Source organism: Drosophila hydei, unplaced genomic scaffold, assembly GCF_003285905.1.
Source record: "Drosophila hydei strain 15085-1641.00,03,60 unplaced genomic scaffold, DhydRS2 tig00000060-arrow-pilon, whole genome shotgun sequence".
NCBI classification, from domain to species: Eukaryota; Metazoa; Arthropoda; class Insecta; order Diptera; family Drosophilidae; genus Drosophila; species Drosophila hydei.
Window position 1 is genome coordinate 6174488 of NW_022045656.1, and position 19420 is coordinate 6193907.

General features: G+C 45.3%; 2 protein-coding genes across 3 annotated transcripts in view; both read right to left on the minus strand.

The window, feature by feature from the left end:
• Positions 1-6431: 6431 nt before the first annotated feature.
• On the minus strand, positions 6432-8808 carry LOC111600536 (acyl-CoA dehydrogenase family member 9, mitochondrial). Its single transcript, XM_023316674.2, has 3 exons — positions 7678-8808; positions 7286-7610; positions 6432-7228 (listed from the first exon to the last, which is right to left on the minus strand). The coding sequence occupies exons 1-3, from the start codon at positions 8751-8753 to the stop codon at positions 6704-6706; spliced, it is 1926 nt and encodes a 641-aa protein (XP_023172442.2). The 5' UTR covers positions 8754-8808; the 3' UTR covers positions 6432-6703.
• Positions 8809-11154: 2346 nt separating this feature from the next.
• LOC111600601 overlaps positions 11155-19420 on the minus strand; it is a 29336-nt gene continuing 21070 nt past the window's right edge. For both annotated transcript variants that reach the window (XM_023316794.2, XM_023316795.2), the window contains exons 3-8: positions 15931-17340; positions 15732-15868; positions 14045-15422; positions 13088-13981; positions 12677-13017; positions 11155-12526 (exon numbers count right to left, since the gene is read on the minus strand). In XM_023316794.2, the coding sequence (XP_023172562.2) occupies positions 12331-12526; positions 12677-13017; positions 13088-13981; positions 14045-15422; positions 15732-15868; positions 15931-17190 (4206 nt within the window). In that variant the 5' untranslated portion in view covers positions 17191-17340 and the 3' untranslated portion in view covers positions 11155-12330. The remainder of the gene's footprint in view (positions 12527-12676; positions 13018-13087; positions 13982-14044; positions 15423-15731; positions 15869-15930; positions 17341-19420) is intronic.

The window sequence follows — 19420 nt, forward strand, 5'->3', positions numbered from 1 at the left end:
CGCTCAAGCTTCAACTAATTGGCTGGGAACTGATTATTCAACACCAAAGCTATGCATAAGGAGATTATTGAAATCAAATTACCTTAAACATAATTGATAAAGAGTTTTTAATCAAACAGTTACTCTGATGTCGCAGTGCTAATGTTCGATGAATAGAAATGAATAGCAGTTCATTTTCGGATAGTGAGTGAACCGTAACGGTGATTGTTTTTCATTTCACACAGTTCATGAACGAGTAGCGATTCGGATCAACTATTCAAGTTCAGCCGCCTCTAATTGCCAGCTGAATAGCTCAATGGAACGAATCTTTTATGAACTTATATCGAATAAAAAATTTGTACGTTTCAATGAAATTTAGCGTATCTTCTAGTAAAGTACTTCCTACTAATGCAATCTTGTATATTTATTCAAATAAGTATGTATATTATTATATAATGAATCCGAAATGCGATTTCTCAAAACATAAAATATAATAATATTTTAGAGAGTATTGTGCATTAAGCAATAGCTTATGATTTAGAGTTCTTTAGAGGGATTTCCCCGACACAAACATTTTACACACAAATGTTGTAGTTCATTAAGTGATTGATTGATCGACTGACTGACTGACATTACTGTTATATTTGATGAGTCTTGTTTGATATGCTAACTATGGATGGATTTGAATTTCCTATTTCATTATTATTATTAAAAAGATTTTTTCGTTTGTCTTATCTTTTATTGTATTTAACGTAAGAAAGTTGTAGATTAGATTTATATATAATTTATTTTGTCAAGTTCCCAACAAAGACTTTTTAAGCTCCCGCTGACAGAACTCATGAGTTTTACGAAACTGTAACAAAGTCCCGTAAATGAAGCGTGAGCCGTACTAATTGTTATTCGAGTCCTGTTTCCAATTGACATCTGTGCCACACACACTATACGAGAGTTGATGCAACGTGCATTAATTAATTATTGATAATGTGCAGGCTGCTGGCTGCTGGCAGCCGGGTGCTGGCGTTTGTTTCATCTCCCTCTTCTTGGCAGTGGGCGACAACACGGCCGACATACCTCCCAACGCCTACACCCCCGAACAAGCAAGTCCCGGGCAAGTTTTGCAAATTACAAGAATTTCCGCATACAAGGCACAGAAATAGATACAAATGTTGTGTGTGTGTGTGTTTATTCGCTCTTCTGCATCGTGTGTATCTAATGCAACTACAAATGTGGCAAGGGAGGGGATGGCGGCACAGTTGAGCGCTTCGTATGGTGACAAACGTTGTCGTCCTCGCAGTCGCCTTTGTATAATTTCCACAATAGCCAAGAAAATGCTCCTCGCTGCGCAGATACAAGATGCAAGATGCAAACACAAACACACACACACACTCATAACAACAAAATTTACAGAGCAGAGCAGTGCAGGAGCTGCCAATAGAAGGTGGGGAGGGGTCGGGGGGACCAACCTTCGTCGCATGCAAACACAAGTTACGGCTAGAGTATTCCCCACTTATATGGATACACATAGTCAGCCACATGTGCGAGTCGTTTAATTCGTTGGATAACGGCCGTCAAGGCGAAGTCGTCTTCGCAGTCGCAGTCGCAGCTACTTTTGCCACGAGGCTATAAGCAGCATTCAATCCACCCACCCACCTGCCCGCTCATTGCTATATCCAACACACACACACACATAGGGTCACACTTGAACATTTGTCATGCCCATAATAAAGTACAGCGTAAAAGCTTTTGGGGTTGCGCTGCTCTTGCCTCTTCTGCATTTATCCTTCTAGCTCTGTCTCTCTCGCTCTCTCTCTCTCTCTCTCTCTCTCACTCTCTTCTACGTTCACTCTCCCAATTCCAGCCAGGCAATCGCGTGTCCAGGCAGCAACAACGACAAATTCCACCCAAAGCCGCAGTCGCGTCAGCAGACCAACAACAAGCAAAGAGAATAACGAGAACCGTTTTAGTTTCTTTTTGTTTCTGCTACTGTTTTTTCGATGATTCGTTACATTTTTTTTGGAGGCAACTCTCACACAACAAAAGCGAGTGGACGACAACAGGGCAACCAGCTCGAAGTGTTGCCAAATGCTCTCTGATAAGGCCCATTGCAGTCGCAAGTGAACCCATTTTGTCGCAGCGCTTCCGGTTTCAGTATTGTTAAGAGCTTTGCGTTAGTTTGTAAATAATATGTGCACACACATACAAATACATATATATATATGTGCATGCAGAGGGAATAACGGTCCTTTCCTTATGCCAACTGCCTGTAGCTGCAGAGCGAACAGTTATCTTTTTTCATTCTTTTTCTTTGTATCGGGTATACGAAATACCCTTTAACTTAACAAATATAAACTGGTTTTTAGGTAAAGCCTATTTGAGATCCTCCATTCTACTAATATACATGTACATACATATGTACGTACCCATATATGTATATTCAATAATTACAATCAAATTTGAAAAATATGAATATGTATGGGTATGTGTAAAAATTTCCAACAATAACTATTAATCGTTCATGGGCTCGCAAGGGTCTAAGTAGAGAAATATAACAATTCGCATTAATTTTGCTATTTATTAAATTTTACATACGTTCATGCAGGAACGCTTACATTTAATTACTATTTTGTAAGCAGACAGACAAACAATTAAATCTAATTAAAAGAGCTAATTAAAAATGTTTTGTAACTCTGGCCCGACGAAAACGAGACCAGAAAGCAGAAGGAACACAAAAAAAATGCTGCCTCACAAACAAAACGAAAATGTACAAAATGCAATGGAATATTGTTTACCGTTAGCAGTGACGGCGACAGCGACAGCGCGTTACAAATAAGCACCCAACGAAACAATTGGTATTGCAGAGCAAGAGAGAAAGCAATACGCATAGAGTGGGAGGCGTTGAGGTCCAGTTTGGGGGCTTTGTCAATTCGCACTCATCTCTAGTATTTGCTATTGCTGCAGCTGCAGCTGCAGCTGCACAACATAAATTCAATTGTTACCAATATTTTCAAAACGTGGCCAACGGCAAGAACAACAACAACAACGGCAGCAACAGCCGCATCATCAATACCGACAACAGCAAATTCAATTTTCATTTATCCATCGGCTCATCTATCCATCTATTCGACTGCATATTTGTGTCTCTTTCTGTCCCCATTTGGCGTGTGATTTTTTGCACTTTCAGCTTTGCAGTTCAAAAGTGTTTGTGTATGAGTGAGAATGCGTGTGAGTACGCCAAAAACAAATAAAATGTGTGGCTGTGCATTACAATACAGGAGGAGGAGGATAGCTATGCCCACCTTTCCAAACCCAATATCCAATTAGTGGGCAGCCCCAACTGACATCAGTCAGAGCCAGTTTTGATTCCCACTCTCATTGTTCCAACGGGCCTCACAACGTTTGGTTTTTATGGCCTCTCGATGCTACTGTTGTCGTTGTTGCTGTCTGCATTCGGCATTTGCCATTTTGTGTCTTGTTGTTGTGTCCCGAACTCTTCGCTTACGCTTATCTGCCATTAAACGACGCTGCTGATGGTGCTGTTGCTGCGCTGCCCTCAACTGCACTGCTGTGCTCTGCTTTGCTTTTGCTTTTGCTTTAGCTTAAACATTCGTCGTTTCGATTTCGGTTGCCCGATGCCGTCGCCGTCGTCGTCGCCGTCATTCCCGTTCCCATTTTGTACCCGCGCGCATCTCTCGAGTGGGAGCCCAAGGTGCAACATTGGCAACGGGCCTGGGCTTGGGCCAGCCAGACGCGCCGTGAAACAAATGCCAGGCACTGCTGCCAATCGCACTCGTAAGCATACACAAACTCTCTCACTCACACACTCTAGCACACGCACACATACATAAATAAACACATATGTATGTATGTCTGTGACGCTTCTGCCGCAGCCATCGCCACCTGCCATTTGGGGGCGCAGCATTTGTCGCCATTTATTTACACGATTAGAAATCGATTTTATGCGTTTGGATAATATTTCAAATGTACAGAAACACATACGTATGTACAACAATAGACATTGTGTGTGTGTGCGTGTGTACATATGTGCATAAAATGTATTGGTCGTCATTAAAATGATTTATGTCAAACATATCGAAATGAGGGTTGCGATATGTGTGCGTGTGTAGCAAGGCGTATCACCCCCATAATTATCTTCAAAATGCTAGCAACCAACTTAAAAAATAACACAAACAAAACAACTTAACTAAAAATTATTATATTATCAATTAAGTTAAGCCGTACGGCTAATTAGCGCAAGCGCAAGCAGCGAACCGTCAATATGCAATAATGCTCAAGTACAATCAAAAAGCTTAAGAACTGAATACAAAGTAAGCTCGCGCTAGCCCTGCAATGGCTATTCGACATGCTTAGTCACTCACAGAAACAAGTTAAAGCTAATTGATTAATAATTTTCGAGCGAAAAAAGCTTAGGCATACGATTAAAACAACTACAATAGAACATTTCCAGTCTAAGCAATGAGTGGGGGAACTGTGAGATTGGACCGTAAAAGAAACGCAAAAAAAGATGGCAAAATCCAAATTCAATCCACTTCGTGGCATTGTGTGCTACGTTCACGTCTGTCTGTTTGTCTGCTCGACATAGGCCAAATACTAGATGCCATATAACAACTACAATACACCCACATTGCCAATTTTAACACACATGCACAAACACACACACTGCAAAGTTCGTGAGCAAATCTCAAATTAAAGCAAACAGAGTCAACGACGACGCAGCGTCGCTGTTGTAGCCGACGTTCCTCTGCGTTGATGGATTGTAGCCCACAAACATACACACGCAAACAAACACACACATTTATATATATATATATATATATATATATATATATACTTATACATATTTATACACATGTATGTATACACACTCACGCATAGCTACGACGGGCCGAGAAAAATACAATCCAGTGGAATCGTTTGGCCGGTGACTCTTTCGGCTTGTCTTATGCTCCTTGGTCGCCTCCCTCTCTTTCAGTCAACTAACTCACGTGAATGTGTGTGTGTCGTGTGCCAATGCTCATGGCGTTCACTGTCCCCGAGACCAAAAAAAAAAATAACAAAACAAAAAATTACATACTCTGCGGAACGAAACGAAATGAAATAGAAGGCAAAACTCTGCTACTGCTACTGCTGCTGGTACTCTTCTTTTTCTTTGGTATATAATTTCTACCATTTTTTTATTGTTTGGGGCGGTTTATGTTGAAATTGCTTCTCACATTTCGTCCCTCAAGAATCCGTTTCAATCTCTCTGTTTTTAAGGTGTTTAATTTATGTGACCTCCACCCCCTTTATTGCGTATTTTTTAGAGAAAAGGGACATTTCTAGTTCCGTTTCTCTTGTGCAATTTTGTTCCATTGTTGTTGTTTCGCCTCAGAGAACAGCAAAATTCTGTTCCTCCCCACAAGGGAACGAAAAATAGCGAGCCGGCAAAAAAAATGCGAATACGAATAGAAATTGTGCGTAACACCCCACATTTTGGGGTAAAATTTGGTGAGCAATACGGCCAAGTTGATGTCTTGCAGAAAAACTTTACCTGTGTCAAGTAAAACTCTGCTCGATGACTGCTGTTGCTTATCGCTGTCCTCGCTTTGCTGCGCACTTTCGTATTTTGTTTGTCTGCTTTTCTAACACACTCACACAGAAACGAAATTTGGCGATTGCGTAGCTTTAGGCCTGCCCGCAATTCCCATTTGATTTTCATCTGCTTTCCCTTTTTTGGCAAACAATTTTATATGCTCAATTCACCTATTCCCCTTATTTTTGCCCGCACTCACATATACAAATTCGCGTGCACACGCATATGCACACATGCACACGTCGATTCGGGGCAATAATTTTCGCCGTGGGCGTTTTTCTTCACATTTGCTTTTCAAAAATTTTAATTTTCCACTTATGCCGCTACAACTGTTACAAGTGCAGCCGCCCACAATGATAAACGTGCATCACTTTACGACAGTTTTCACTGCACATAGTATGTATAATTTTTGAACTGAAAATAAGGCTTTGAATTCGCAACACTTTTCGCACTTTCCACTGCCGTCAACAAATTCGCGCGTGAACCGCACAACAACCGAAACGAAAATGAGCCCATGCAATAATGTGGCAACTGAAATGAAGTGGAATCGGGTGCCTTCGACGTCGGCAGCGCTGCCCAAAAGAGAGCGTGACTGAGCTGACTTTTGAGTGCAAGCCTAAACACACCTGAACATTGTTTTTTGAGTGTATTTCACATAATAAACAAAATAATTAAAAAAATAAACAACAAGCTGCTCAGAAGAGTTATTAATATTCTAAATTTTCTCAATTCTTTAACTTATGTGAGTGCAAAAATTACTTGAGTTTGAATGTGAGCCGACTTTGAGTGGAATCAGTCCAACATTGTCTCTTTCTTCTTTTTTTAATTAAGTGTTTCACAAATAAGGCAACTTAAAAACAACTCAGTTCAAAAGGCACTCAATAACGCTTGAGACTTTATTTAACATGGGTCTGTTAGCTCAGTTAACATGAGTGGAACAAACTGTTGAACTGCTTAACTCAAGCTTTGCACTTCAAATTTGAGTGGATTTCGGTGTCAATTCGAATTTTCCAATAAGTTAATTACACCCGATTATATAGTCTTTATATATACTGTATCTCGCGCCATCTTCGATTTGGTCTTTTCTTTTACAGATTAAATACCAGTTAACAATGCGATAGATAAACAAAGCACTTAAAAGTTAAACGTCAGGGGATGCACCGCAAAGTAGCCTTTGCTCTTGGCCACCTGCTTGGAGAGCCGCAGCAGATTGTTATCGTTGTTCATATAGTTGCCATTGTGGATTTCCATGGCAAGGCGCAGCACATCGTCGCGACCCTGTGAGCAAATGGCCGTAGCGGTTAGCATTTCGTGATCCGCCAAGGGCAGGCCAATGCAATAGGAGCGAGAGGCGCGTGCAATGCTCGCCCACATGGCATAGATGATGGTCGAAATGTTCGCCAGGCGCTGCAGCTCGTTCTGCCGTTCCACAATGGCGTTGCCATGCCGCGTGAACAGCAGCTCCACGGCCATGTGCAGGCGCGCCACCGAGTGCTCGATGCATTGGGCCGGTGCCTCGAGTGTGGGATGCACATGCTCTGCCAGCTGCATGTTCGTCTTGGGATTCTCCACACTGGCTGTGCTGAGGAATTTGCTAAATATCTGTCCGGGATTGAAGAGTGGATTCCGCAGCTTGCCCACGCCCTCGTTCATGCATTTCTATTGATAGAGCGGGAATTGATTGGTTTGCTCCAAATGGTTTCACCGAATACTCACGCCGGCATGCTGCAGTCCAGTCAGCGCTATGAACATACTCAACGTGGTCAGCGATTCACCCTGCGTGCACAATTGAGCAGTGTCCCTTAAGACCAGCTCGGCTGGCTGTCCGCTGTGCAGACTCGCGGGTCCCAGAAGGCTCAAATTCTGTGAGGATATCGCGTACAGCTGCTGCAGCGTGTAATATTTCGTAATTGCAGTCTCCAGCGTCACGTCCTGACCGCGAAACTCGTCCATCATGCCAGCCGTCAGATAGAGCATGCTCTCCATGGCGTATATGGAGCACATTGCCTGTGACAGGTTGACTCGGGTCAGCTCCAAATCTCTACAGTAACAAGATTTTTTTAAATGAACAGATGCCCAAAGGATACTCCTACTCTTGCTCCACTTACTTGATCTGAACGCCGCCTTGTGTCGTCTCCACGCTGAACTTGGTTAGCTGATTTAACAGCCGCTTGGACAAGCCGATGCCCAGCAGGCTGCTGCGCAGTCGGCTGAAGCGCACCAGCTGCTCCGAGTGGCGATTGCCTTCATAGGCCTGGCCCAAGATTTGCTGAGTGCTCAACTGCACCTGGTCGAAGTGAATGCGCCGCATGACCGCCTCCCGGCAACCGAATGTGGCATGTGTCTCACCCAGACGCACGCCTGGCTGCTGATCATCGACTAGAAATAATGTCAGCTCCCGCCCCATGTTACCCGGCACGTTTGTTTTATTCGTCTGTGCCAGCACAAGGAACAGTTGACGTGCGCCAGCTGGAGCCACAACGACGAATGCCTTTTCGCCGCTGAGCAGCCAGGTTTTCTTGTCCAGATCGTAGACGGCCTGGGTGCCGAATAAGTCGTCTTCGGGCGGTGTGTACTCGAAGATGGCATCACTGGCTATTAGCTTGCCGCTGGCCAGTGCTGACATGTATTTCTGCTGCTGCTCCGGTGTGCCCAGCTCCCGCAGCATGTCCACCACAATGCGATGCGACTGCAGGCCGAGCGCCAAGCTCGTGTGGCTGGACTCTGGTTCACTGGCTATGAGACTGGCGCTCCAGCTGTACCCCTTGCCGTCGTAGTCTGTGGGCACGTTCAGGCCATAGAGACCGAGCTGTTGCAGATTCTCCAGCGAGTGCGGCTGCTTTTGCTGCTCCTCTGCAAAGTAATTCTTTACCGGCAGCAAGGCGTTTTGCAAGCTGGCCATTTCCTCGCGTGCTATGACTTCTGGATACCCGAGCAGCTCCTTGTCCGTTAAGCCCACAAAGAGGTTCTTTGCCAGCGGTTCACGTGCCGGCAGCCCTTGTTGCTCTGCGGCGCTCGCCTCCTCCGGTGCATGACTGTCCTCTGCCCATTGCTGCGCATTGACGCTGCTACTGCTGTTTGTGGCCGCCTTGCTACCTGCGCTGCGCGCTAGCAGAAATGTTCCGCATTTATTGTGATTTTGATTTAATATTCTAACAGCACGCGAAAACAAATGGTAACGCATCTCGAATTAGGTAATGTGAACGGACAATAGAGATGGACAATCTTAATTAATTCTTATTCGATAGTAACGAGTAACTGATAGCGCTTACTCGCAATGCGGTATTTTTATGCGTCTTTTTTAGTTTATTGCAGCACATTTTGAATAAGTTATTGTAAACTTGCCTTATTCGATAGTTGCACATAACTGGAATTGCATATTTAAGATATTGCAGTTCGCTTACGGGCAATTGCTATTTATTTTTATGTGCACAATTCAATGTCAACATATCGATTGTATTGTAAATCGATAATTATGGCGAGCGTTTATTTAATTGAAATTACATTTCTGATGTTGAGATTTCAAAAATATTTTGAGAACACATGCTTCTATAATAACTTATATGTATTAATAATTCTAACAATTCAATTCAGTTTTACTCTCTCTACTTGTAGCGTATGTTCATTTTTATCATTAGTAATTTCCTCAGGGAATCCCATCTTTACAGCAGACTTATACAAGTTGATCTGGAGTTTATGCCTTTGTTCACTCGCTCCGATCCAAGCATATGCTTGACTCACAGCATCCTTAGTTATAGATGGACAATTGTTCACATAGATGGCTCGCAGTTGTGGCAGTCCTTTTATCAGTTCCAAAAATTTCTCGTTAGTTATCCAGGGCATCGACATGTGAAGCTTTTCCAGCTGGTGCAGCTTACAGAGCTGCTCAATAGGTATTTCGGCACAGAAGATGTCCAGTTCCTTTAGGCTGGCGATGTTGCAAATGTGGTGCATTTCCTGGGCACTCAGCTGCGCACCCCGCAGCACAAGCCCTTCCAGCTGCAGTGGAATGAGGCTTTCCAACAGCCTGGAACGCGAGGCGCACGCATCGGTACGCAGCCACAGATGCTGCAGCTGGCTCAACTGACTGGTAAGCTCTGGGCACAACAACACTTTATAGAAGGCGAATCGTTCCAATTGCTTACAGTTCCGCACGATGATCTCGAAGTGGCGCCTGTAGAGCTGTTCGAACGCATGACCACGACTGTATTTCACATAGCTTTGCACTTGGTCCCCGATCAATTGTAGCAGTTGCTCCAACTCCTCAGCGCTTAGGTTTTGAATTAACTTTTCGTCCAAGTGCTTATAGCGTCGTTTTGCATAGTTTCTAAAGATGCCGAAAAGTCTTTTGCTAACCTGTGCCAAGCGCACTTGGCTGACTACATCCAGATAAGATATTACTAGCTCCCAGCAGGAGTCACTCAATCCCGTCTCGAAATCACATTTGGCGCTGACATTACCCATTTGTTGCTGCTGTCCGGCATGAGACGCGCCCGCTGACTGAACTAGCGGTCAACCTTAGCGTTTCAGAAGTGATAACAATACTTGCACATTGGAATTGGGGATTCACCGCAAAAGAATTTGGGGAACGCACAATTTGAAATGCTTGAAAGCAATGGATGGAATGGAACGTATGAAATGGAATTTGAGCTGTGAGAGCGCACGGTTTGAAATTTGAAATTGGAACTAATCTTCGCTGAGAGCGCGCAGTTGGAATTTATATATACAACTTGCAATTGACAACAGAGATTAATAGACTTCATGGTATTTAATTAAAAGTGATAATCTTCCTTTCATAATGGCCATCATTTTAAATAAGAAATGAAAGCATTTTCTACATTTGGATTAAAAACACAAAACCCTTTATTTGATTCATTTTGTATATTGGTGTTATATAATTGCTATTGACTGGGCACATTAAGCTCTCTACTTAAAACAGTTAAACGAATAAAGAAACATTTGTTTTTGTTTTAGTTTTAGTGTGTTGTGTATTCAAATTGTTCTTTTTTTCTTCTGTTAGTTTCACTTGTTTGTGTGGAACTGTTTTCTTTTTTGTATATTTTCTTTTTTTTTTTTTTGGTTTTTTTCTTTATTGTTGTTTTATTCTTTAATTTGTATACCACCTAGATTGAAAATTTGTTAATAGCGGTAGTTAGTTATACATAGTTATAGTCAGGTATCAATGGAAATAAGAGTTTAGTATTAGAATTTAACACAGTTGTAAGTATGTACACACGCAGACGTATATGTGGCACAGGTAGCTACGTACCCGCACCTATATCATGTACACTCCGTACACACACACACTAACTATAGCGTTATTATTGAAGTACAGTTGTGCTTGAAAGTTGCTCGATTCAATTACGAGAACATATATACAGAGAATATATATTTATATATATATGTATCTACTTGGCAAATGTTTCAAGCAAGCAAGAGTTTGAAAAAAAAACAATCAAACAAAAACAAACTAATTACCACTTAAATTGCATTTGTTGTAATGAACAAAAAACAAACAAACTGAATTTGTTTAATTGTGTTTAACTAAAGGTCTATATATGTTATAGAAATACCTCAATGTCAAACAGCTCATATCGTATCACAGGCACGCTTTCAAAAAACTCACTGAATACAAAAGAAAATGAATAAGAAATTTAAGAAATTTAAACAATCGAGAAATTCGCAAAGAACTCAATTTCAATTTGATCTGAACAATAGACTGAATCCAGGCTTGCAGATCGCACGCTACGCTAACAACAACGATCGATATGAGCTGGACTCGCACACACACACTCACTCACACACTCATACAAGCACAAGTCTCCAAATTTCACACTTCTATAGATGCTCTACTCTACACACTCTACACACATATCAAGAAATTTAGTCAAGTTGCAACTCTAAGCGAGTTGCGAAATCAGTGTGAAAACATTTTCGATTTACACTAACTCTAAAAATCTTCAAAGTGTGATAAGAATTTGAATAGACGATAAATTTGATAAGGCCATAACTTAAGCTGAGATATTTATGGTATTCTAGATTTAACTCTGCTTCAACGCATTTCTCGTGTTAGCCAGATCTGGTTTACAGGTAAACAAAATAGATAGAAGTTGCCTGCATCCATGGCATACATTTGGTAAGGGCAACTGATAGATACCCTATTGTCGTTGCCCTCTTTGATAAGTTCATTCACTCACACTCACTTTTCATTCATTCGCACTCATTTCTATATTCGTATTGCATATGATTTGTTGTAACTACTTCTTAGTATTGCTATGCGGAGCAGCTTCTGCAGCTGCTCCTGCCCGGATCATAGTCCGGGACGAGAGTTAGCTGCCCTTATTAATGTGGACCTCCAAGGATTCAGTGTAAATTGAGATATTTCTTTTTTGTTTTTTGTTTTTCTTTGTTGTTGTTGTTGGCCCCTTCACAAACAGAGATAGAGTTAGAGATAGAAAGAGTTGTGTTTTGCTGTACATCGAAATGTTCTCTTTGAAATTTAAACTAGAGGCCTTAAAGTGACTTAAACAGACGGTTCATAGGGCTGGGCAGGTAGGAGTCGTTAGAATAACTAATGAAGCAGTGTGTAATCGGAAATTTGTCTCGATTTCCGCTGTTAAGGTTGCCTATAGTTGATATTTGGGACATTGCTGCCAGAGTTGCCAGCGCACCTGCAGCTGCTTCCACAGACGTCGCATTATGTCGCCGCCGGCGCAACAGTTGCTGTTGACACATGCCACGCCCAGGACATTCAGCAACTACTAAATCTTGCCGGGACTCTCCTGTCGCGCACTGTATCGCGGCTCCTGCGGCATCAGCGTGTCCGTCACCAGCTCATTGGGCGCCTCCACTAGGCCCTTGGCATGTGCCGCCGCCGTATCGCAATCCGTTCGCCTCGAGATCAACAATCGAATGTCCGTGTGTAGCGACAGACGACCCGATCGAGATGTCTGGAATCTGTAAGCCACAGAGATACAAAATTTCAATACGTTATTGCATTTTTTAATTGAGCTTAACCCAATCTCTTCTCTCCCCTCCCAAGGCAACTTCATTCCGTTCCCTCCATTCATCAATCTTCACCCTTTCTCCCACTTCCTTATCACTGACCTCAGGTGGATGGAGTAGCGCAGTCGCTTCATCTGCTCAGCGCTTATGAAGTGGCCCAATTTGCTGGTGGTGCTCGTCGCTGTTGGGCTGCCCGGCTCCCGTTCACGAGCTTTTGGCTGTTGGTTCTGCAGAACGATGCTCCCGACGCAGGGACTCGTGCCTGGTAGCTCATCGGCCAAGATGCGCTGGCGTATGAACGTGCGATGCAACGGCGGCATATCGCGCATGTCGTACGGAATGACAAACATACGCACCACTGTGCCCATGGGATTCAGCAGCGTGGCCTGCACAGTGCCCGATCGCGGCACAAAGTAGCCTTTGCGTGGCAATCGAATCTCGCACTGTAATGAGAGCCAAACAGAGGGTTCATTTAGTTTAGTCATTCACATATAACAAGTCGGGGTTACGCACCAGGTAGGGCGTGCTGAGCGTCTCGCCGTGCAGCTCATAGAAGTAGGAGGATGCCGGAATGGTTAGCTGTGTGGGACAAAAGCCGCCCGAAGCGCCCAGCTGTAGGCGAAAGCCTGCGACCTCGATCTTGGGCAGCAGCCGCTTTTGCAGCAGCGACTCCTCCAAATTGCCCAGCAACGGTCGCCCCCCAAACTGGGTGGCTAGACGCGCACGTGACTTCAGTGGCGAGCCCGCCGGACTGCACATGCCCGACTCGAGATCCTCGTCCGACAGCTGCTCATCGGAGCCCAGCGAGCTGCGATCCGAGCGATCGCTCAGATGTCGTGAGCGTCGCTTATAGAATGCCGCCTGCTTGGCAAAGCGCGGCGACACAGACAGCGCGTTGGGCAACGTTGGCGCCGAGTACGATTTCTGCACGGGCAAATTGGCAGCAGCTGCTTCCGGTGGCGTCAATAGCGACTGCGACTGAGACTGCGACTGCGATTGGGCATAGCTCAGTGCTGGCGATTCAAAGCAAAAGGCCACGCCGCTGTCAATCGTAATGGGCGCCGAGCAGCTGCTGTTGCTGTTGCTGCAGAAGATCGTTGTCAGGTTAACCTTGGGCACTGCCTTGCGCAGCAGCGGCGACAGCAGCGGCGGCGGCGTCTCCCTGTCCAGCATGGTACCATTGCAGTTAAGACGCAGCTGATTCGTTGCCTTGGCTGGCAGATTCGCCAGCTGCTGCTGCTGCTGCTGCTGGGTCTGAAACTCCTGCAGCTTGAGCGGCACATGACTGATGGGCGTCTTGAACTGCACCACAATGCGCTCATCCACATCTGTTGGCGTCTGACAGCGTTCCTGTCCAGCGTTCAATGTGCAGCGATCGATGTTGGGCGTCAGCTTCGTCGAGCCGCACTACAAAGACGAATGAAGAATGAATTAAGAACAGGCAAATGAATGGGAACTCGTTTGACTTACCACTGCCAGCTCCTGCTCCATGCTGTTGTCCTCGTCGTTGTCCACGCCGCTGCCGCCTTTGCTGTGCCCGTTCGTTCCATTCGAATGCAGCTCCGTTTGCTGTGGACCTCCGCCTTTGCCATTGGCAAAGTTGTGCTGCGTCTTTTGGCGCTTGCACACCTGACAGCCGCTGCTTGGCGCCGGCTTCAGCTGATTGTTGTTCTGATTGTTGCGACTCTGACCCTGAACTAATCCAACTTTGAGATCGTTACACGCTGCTCCTGCTCCAGCTCTTGCTGCTGCTGTTGCTTTTGGCATTGGCTTTCGGTTCTTTGGCGTGCGCTGTATGGCCTGCAGCAGCAGCTCGGCCTTGCTGCGCGGCGTGCCGACAATGAGATCGGAGCTGCTCAGGCTGCAGCTGGATGTGTCCTCCATTTCAGAGGCACTTGTATCGTCTGCATCATCATCATCATCCTCGGCAGCTTCGTTACCGTGCCCACTGCCGCCTGGTTCGCAGTTGAGGCAGAGTAGCGTCTTCTCGCTGCCGCACTGCTGGCAGCTGCTCAGCGAGGTTTGCGTGCCCGTCGAGATCATTGCAATGCGACGCGGCGCTGTGAGCACTGTGAGCGCCATTGCTTGCGTTTGCGTTTCCTCGTTGCCTTCGTCCATGGGCTCCATGGACTCCAACTGCTCCGAGGGCTTGCGTTCACGTTTCTTGTCGCGTCGTTGCATTCGCTTGCGGTACTTTTGCAGCTGCTTCTCCCGATGCCCGTCCAAGTCATCCGTGTCGCCTGCCTCCTGCTGCCTGCCTCCATATTTATCACAGCTGCTTGCCGGCGGCGTTGTGCTAATGGCAATCCTTGCACCCAGCCCCGTGGGCGTGGCCGCGCACATGCCTCCGCCGCCAGTGGGTGTACTTGCCGCCGGCACAGGTCGCACTACACGCGGCTTGGACACCGATGGCGAAACGTGCGGCAGGCCGCCATTGAAGCGCGGCAAACTCTTCACGCAGACCGCAACGCTAAAGTTCTCGGCAATGTTGACGTGCGGAAAGTTGTGCACATTCGCCTTGGCACTGAAGCCGCCATCGTTGTGATTGCCATTGGCATTGCTGCAGCTAAGATCGTGTGGCCGGATTCTGTAGAAGATGTTGAGGCGCGGCCGTCGCATTCGAGCTGCTGCTGCTGCTGCTGCCGCCGCACCACTCGTCGAGCCACTGTGCCCGGCCAGATCACCAGCATTGCTGCTGTTGCCGCTCGCAAAGATGACGCGCCCGCTGTCATAGACCGAGGGATCGCATTTGCGCAACAGATCGCACCAGGCCACGATCTGTGAAAAGTAAAGCTGGCTTCGAATCGCGCTGCACAGCGACGGCAGCGTCATCGTCGGCGGCGGCACTCTGCAAGAATAGTCAAGATTAGCAACAGAACACTTCATGAGCCACGACTAGAGACTATGGAATAACCAAGGCAGACAGTTATAGGATCTCTCATCAGAGTACATACAGAGATAGAGCGAAATACAGGTTTAGCGCTGGATGTAATTTGAGCTGTGTCAAGGATGCGAAACCAGAAGCTAACAGGGATGGCTTATATGAGACAGGCTATATTCCCTCTACTTCAATAGGGATGGCTTATATTGGACAGGCTATATTCCCTCTACTTGAATACATAATCCAAATATGATCTAGTTTGGCTGCTACACATACTTCTCCTTGCCGCTAATGATCCATTGCTCCAGCAGAATCTTATGGCCGGCAGGGCCCAAGTAAACCTCGATGCAGACGGGCTCGCGGCGTGCTAGGATGGCCTCCATTTTCATACAGTGGGCACGCCAGCGGGAACACTGCAAGTAATGAGTTGTTAGTTGACATTAGCTAGAGAGAGATAGCGATAGCTTTAACTCACGGTTATATTAACGTAAGACATATCACAGATGTGTTCCTCGGTATCAGCGACAGACTCGCCCTTGGCGAGGCCCATCTTTCTGAGGAACTGATCACAGTGTGGCCCATGTTTGGGCCGTGTGGTGCAGCTGGAACTGGAACTGGAATTTGAACTGGTTCCGTTTCCAACTGCATTGTTGCTGGCAGTGGCTGTTGATGTGGCTGCTGCACCTACTACTCCTACTCCTACTCCTCCTCCTACTCCTAATCCTCCTCCTCCGCCTCCTCCTGCAGATCCACCGACAGATGTCGGCCTGCTGCAGTTGTAGTCCAGCAGGCTGGCCGCGCTGACTGTTGCTGTTGTTGCTGGCGAGCCAAAGCCCAGGCCCAGACCCAGGCTTAAGGGGCGCGTCTCGGTGGTCACAGCGGGTCCGCCTCGCAGACAGGTGGTTGCCAGCGATTGCAGCGAGTGTAATATGTTGTCAGAGCCAGAGCCCGAGCCTGGCGAGCTGCCAGCACTCGAGCTGTTGTTGGCCAGATGCTCACCAACTCCTGCTCCAGCGCCTACGCCTACTCCAACAGCAGCTGCGCCAACTCGATTCAACATGACGCGACGCACAATCTCGAAGTCGCCACGATCCGCGTTGAGGTCATTAATGGACAGCGCCACCAGCTCCGGTTCTGCGCTCATGCTCTGAGCCGCCGGCGACACCTGACGCAGCTGGCAGAGCTTTTGGGTCCAGCGTTGATGGGTGGCACTGCTGACGCTCGAGCTGTTGCTGCCGTTGCTGCCGCCGCTGCTGCTGCTGCTGCTGCTCTGTCCATAGTCACAGTTGTATCCGTATCCATATACATGTCCATATCCCTGCGCCTGACCATAAGCGGAGCGTGGCGTTCCGCTGGCCATTGTATAAGGATTCGTTGTTATGTTAATGGCTGCCCTTGATGTGGAGGGGCGTGGTGAATGGCGACCACTGCTCGACGCTGGCGTCAACTGTTGATGTTGCTGTGGCTGTGGCTGTTGTTGCTGTTGCTGTTGTTGTTGTTGTTGTTGTTGCTGGTACTCATCGTCAGATATGGGCCTGCCCTCCAGTATAAGCGAGGCCAGGCCCAGCACAATTGAATTGTAGTTGCTTTGTTGCGCTGCCGCCGACGATGCTGCTGCTACCGCTGCTGCAGCAGCAGCAGCAGCTCCGCCGACAGCAGCAGCTGCTGTTCCCCCGGCTCCATTCTGTGCCAGGCCAGCGGCTGGCGGTGAGTTGGTAACGCTTGTGGGTATCATGTGGTGGTGCTGGTAGTGCTGCTGCTCCTTCTCCTCCTCCACTCTCAACAGAATTCTCCTCTTCTCGCTTGTATACTTCTGCTGCGCCTACTGATTCTCTTCCCCTTTTAGATGTGGTTGTCGTCCTCTCGCACCTGCACCAGAAGTACACTACAGCAGAAAGAGAGCAAAAGGTTTGTGATTAGATGAGTTGTTCTATGGAACGGCTTATGGAAATGAACTAGTGAAATGAACTAGTCTGCCATGAACTCATTTCCAAGTTCTTCAACTTATGATTATGAGCTCAGGTTTTCATTTAAGTCAGTTATACACGAATAATGAACTAGATCCGAACTGTTGATTGGTTCATCCACTATAAATAGAATGAACTAAGTGAACTAGAAATGCAATAAGCATTAGCCAACTGAACTTATTCATGGAATTTGAACTTGAATCCCCAATTTTAGTGAACATATTGAAAAGCTGTTTCGAAAAAGATTTTTAAAATTTTTCTGAAAAATATTTAAACAAATTAACTTTACTGAATTTAATCAAACATCTGAAAACTATCCAAATTTATAAAAAGATCTTAAATTCATCAACTCTATCGCACAATCAGTTAGATTTACTCTCGCTTTACCAAGTGTTTCTCTACATTTACTTAAATTTTTGCATTTACTATCATACATAGTTTGAATATTGATTGCAATGGTGCCACACATACATCTGTCTATGTATATGAGAAGAGAAAAAAGTAAATAAAAATATATACGAAATGGCATTGGGAAAATGCAGCTTGAATGTCACCAGCTTTTGGATGGAAACTAGGTCAACAGAGGTACCCTGTATGTCAAATTGAATTATGCTGTGAAGGTCCCCCTATACAGACATACATATGTATACATTATATAAACTGATAGAAATTTACTTTGGCCTAGATCCTGAGGTTCTGTTGCATTTGCATTACATGCGTTTCGCTATAGACGACGACATACTAACACGGCCTCAAAAATGTGGCACCAAAAAAACCAGGCAACCAGGTCGTTACTTAATCAGGCAGCTGTTGCTATGTCAGAGAACAGAGCGAGTACAACAACAGTAAGCTAAAGAGAACCAAAGAGGGTGGAAGGCAACATGCATTTGGCGTTGTAGTTATTCAAACTGCCAGTAGTAACAGCACATGTTGCTAACGCTGTGACGTCATTTGATATAGCAGAAGCTCAGCTTAGTTCGCAACATGCAATTTTTTTCCATTTAAACACTTTGCAATGTTTCGAAGGTCAAGCAACAGAGGAATTGCAACTAAAAATTACTTAAGTCGCGCTTGGCAACAAATGCCCAATACAAATAGCTAAGAACAGCTGTTCAGTATTTGTGTTAAATTTTTTAAGCATGTGTTGCTCAACACACTGGCAACATGTTCTCAAAACCAACACAAATATCACAGAGCACATTTTCATCGCTTTCTGCCACTCTCTCGCTCTCTCTGTCTGTCGCTCTCTATGTCTCAGTCAACTGGTAAACATGTTTGTCTTTACTTTTGCTTTTGTTTTTGCGTTTCTTCTTGACCTGCATACACAATATATAACTAGCGCGCGAGACGAAGTCTACATTCCTGTATGTGTGTGTTTCTGTGTATAAACCTTACAGAAAGAGAGAGGATGCAAAGTGCACTGAGCGAATGTGTGTGTTTGTGTGCGAGCGCTGTTAGAAAACATATGATTTTTGTATTGGTTGCTCGCAATCAGTTGGTAATGTTTGCTCACACATATTTTGAGCGTAGATGTGAGCGTAAGCAGTTTTGTTTATGGTCGCTTGCGCATACATACATATGTACATATACACTTGGCCCACAATAGACAAGCATTCACATACATACACACACACACAGTCATAACAGCTCGTACGAAAATGAGGGCAAGCGAATGGAACGTAACAGTCCAAACAACAATAACCGCAACAGTAGCAACAGCGGAGTTTAATAATATTTGATTACATTATCGCATTTTCGCTTTTACTTATTTATTTTTTTTTTTTTCGTTTCATTTATGCATAAATTATGTTTTCTTTTATATTTATATCTTTTTACTAGGTATATACATTTTAGCACATGTGTTTTTTTGTGGTACCAGGAAAGAGGCCGTTATTAATCATTTAAAATATGACGCAGTTGAAATGGTTTACAGCTCGTGGCGGAACGTAAAAAAATGAAACGTGGCAGTTGGCTAGAGAAACTAATGGAAGTGGGAGG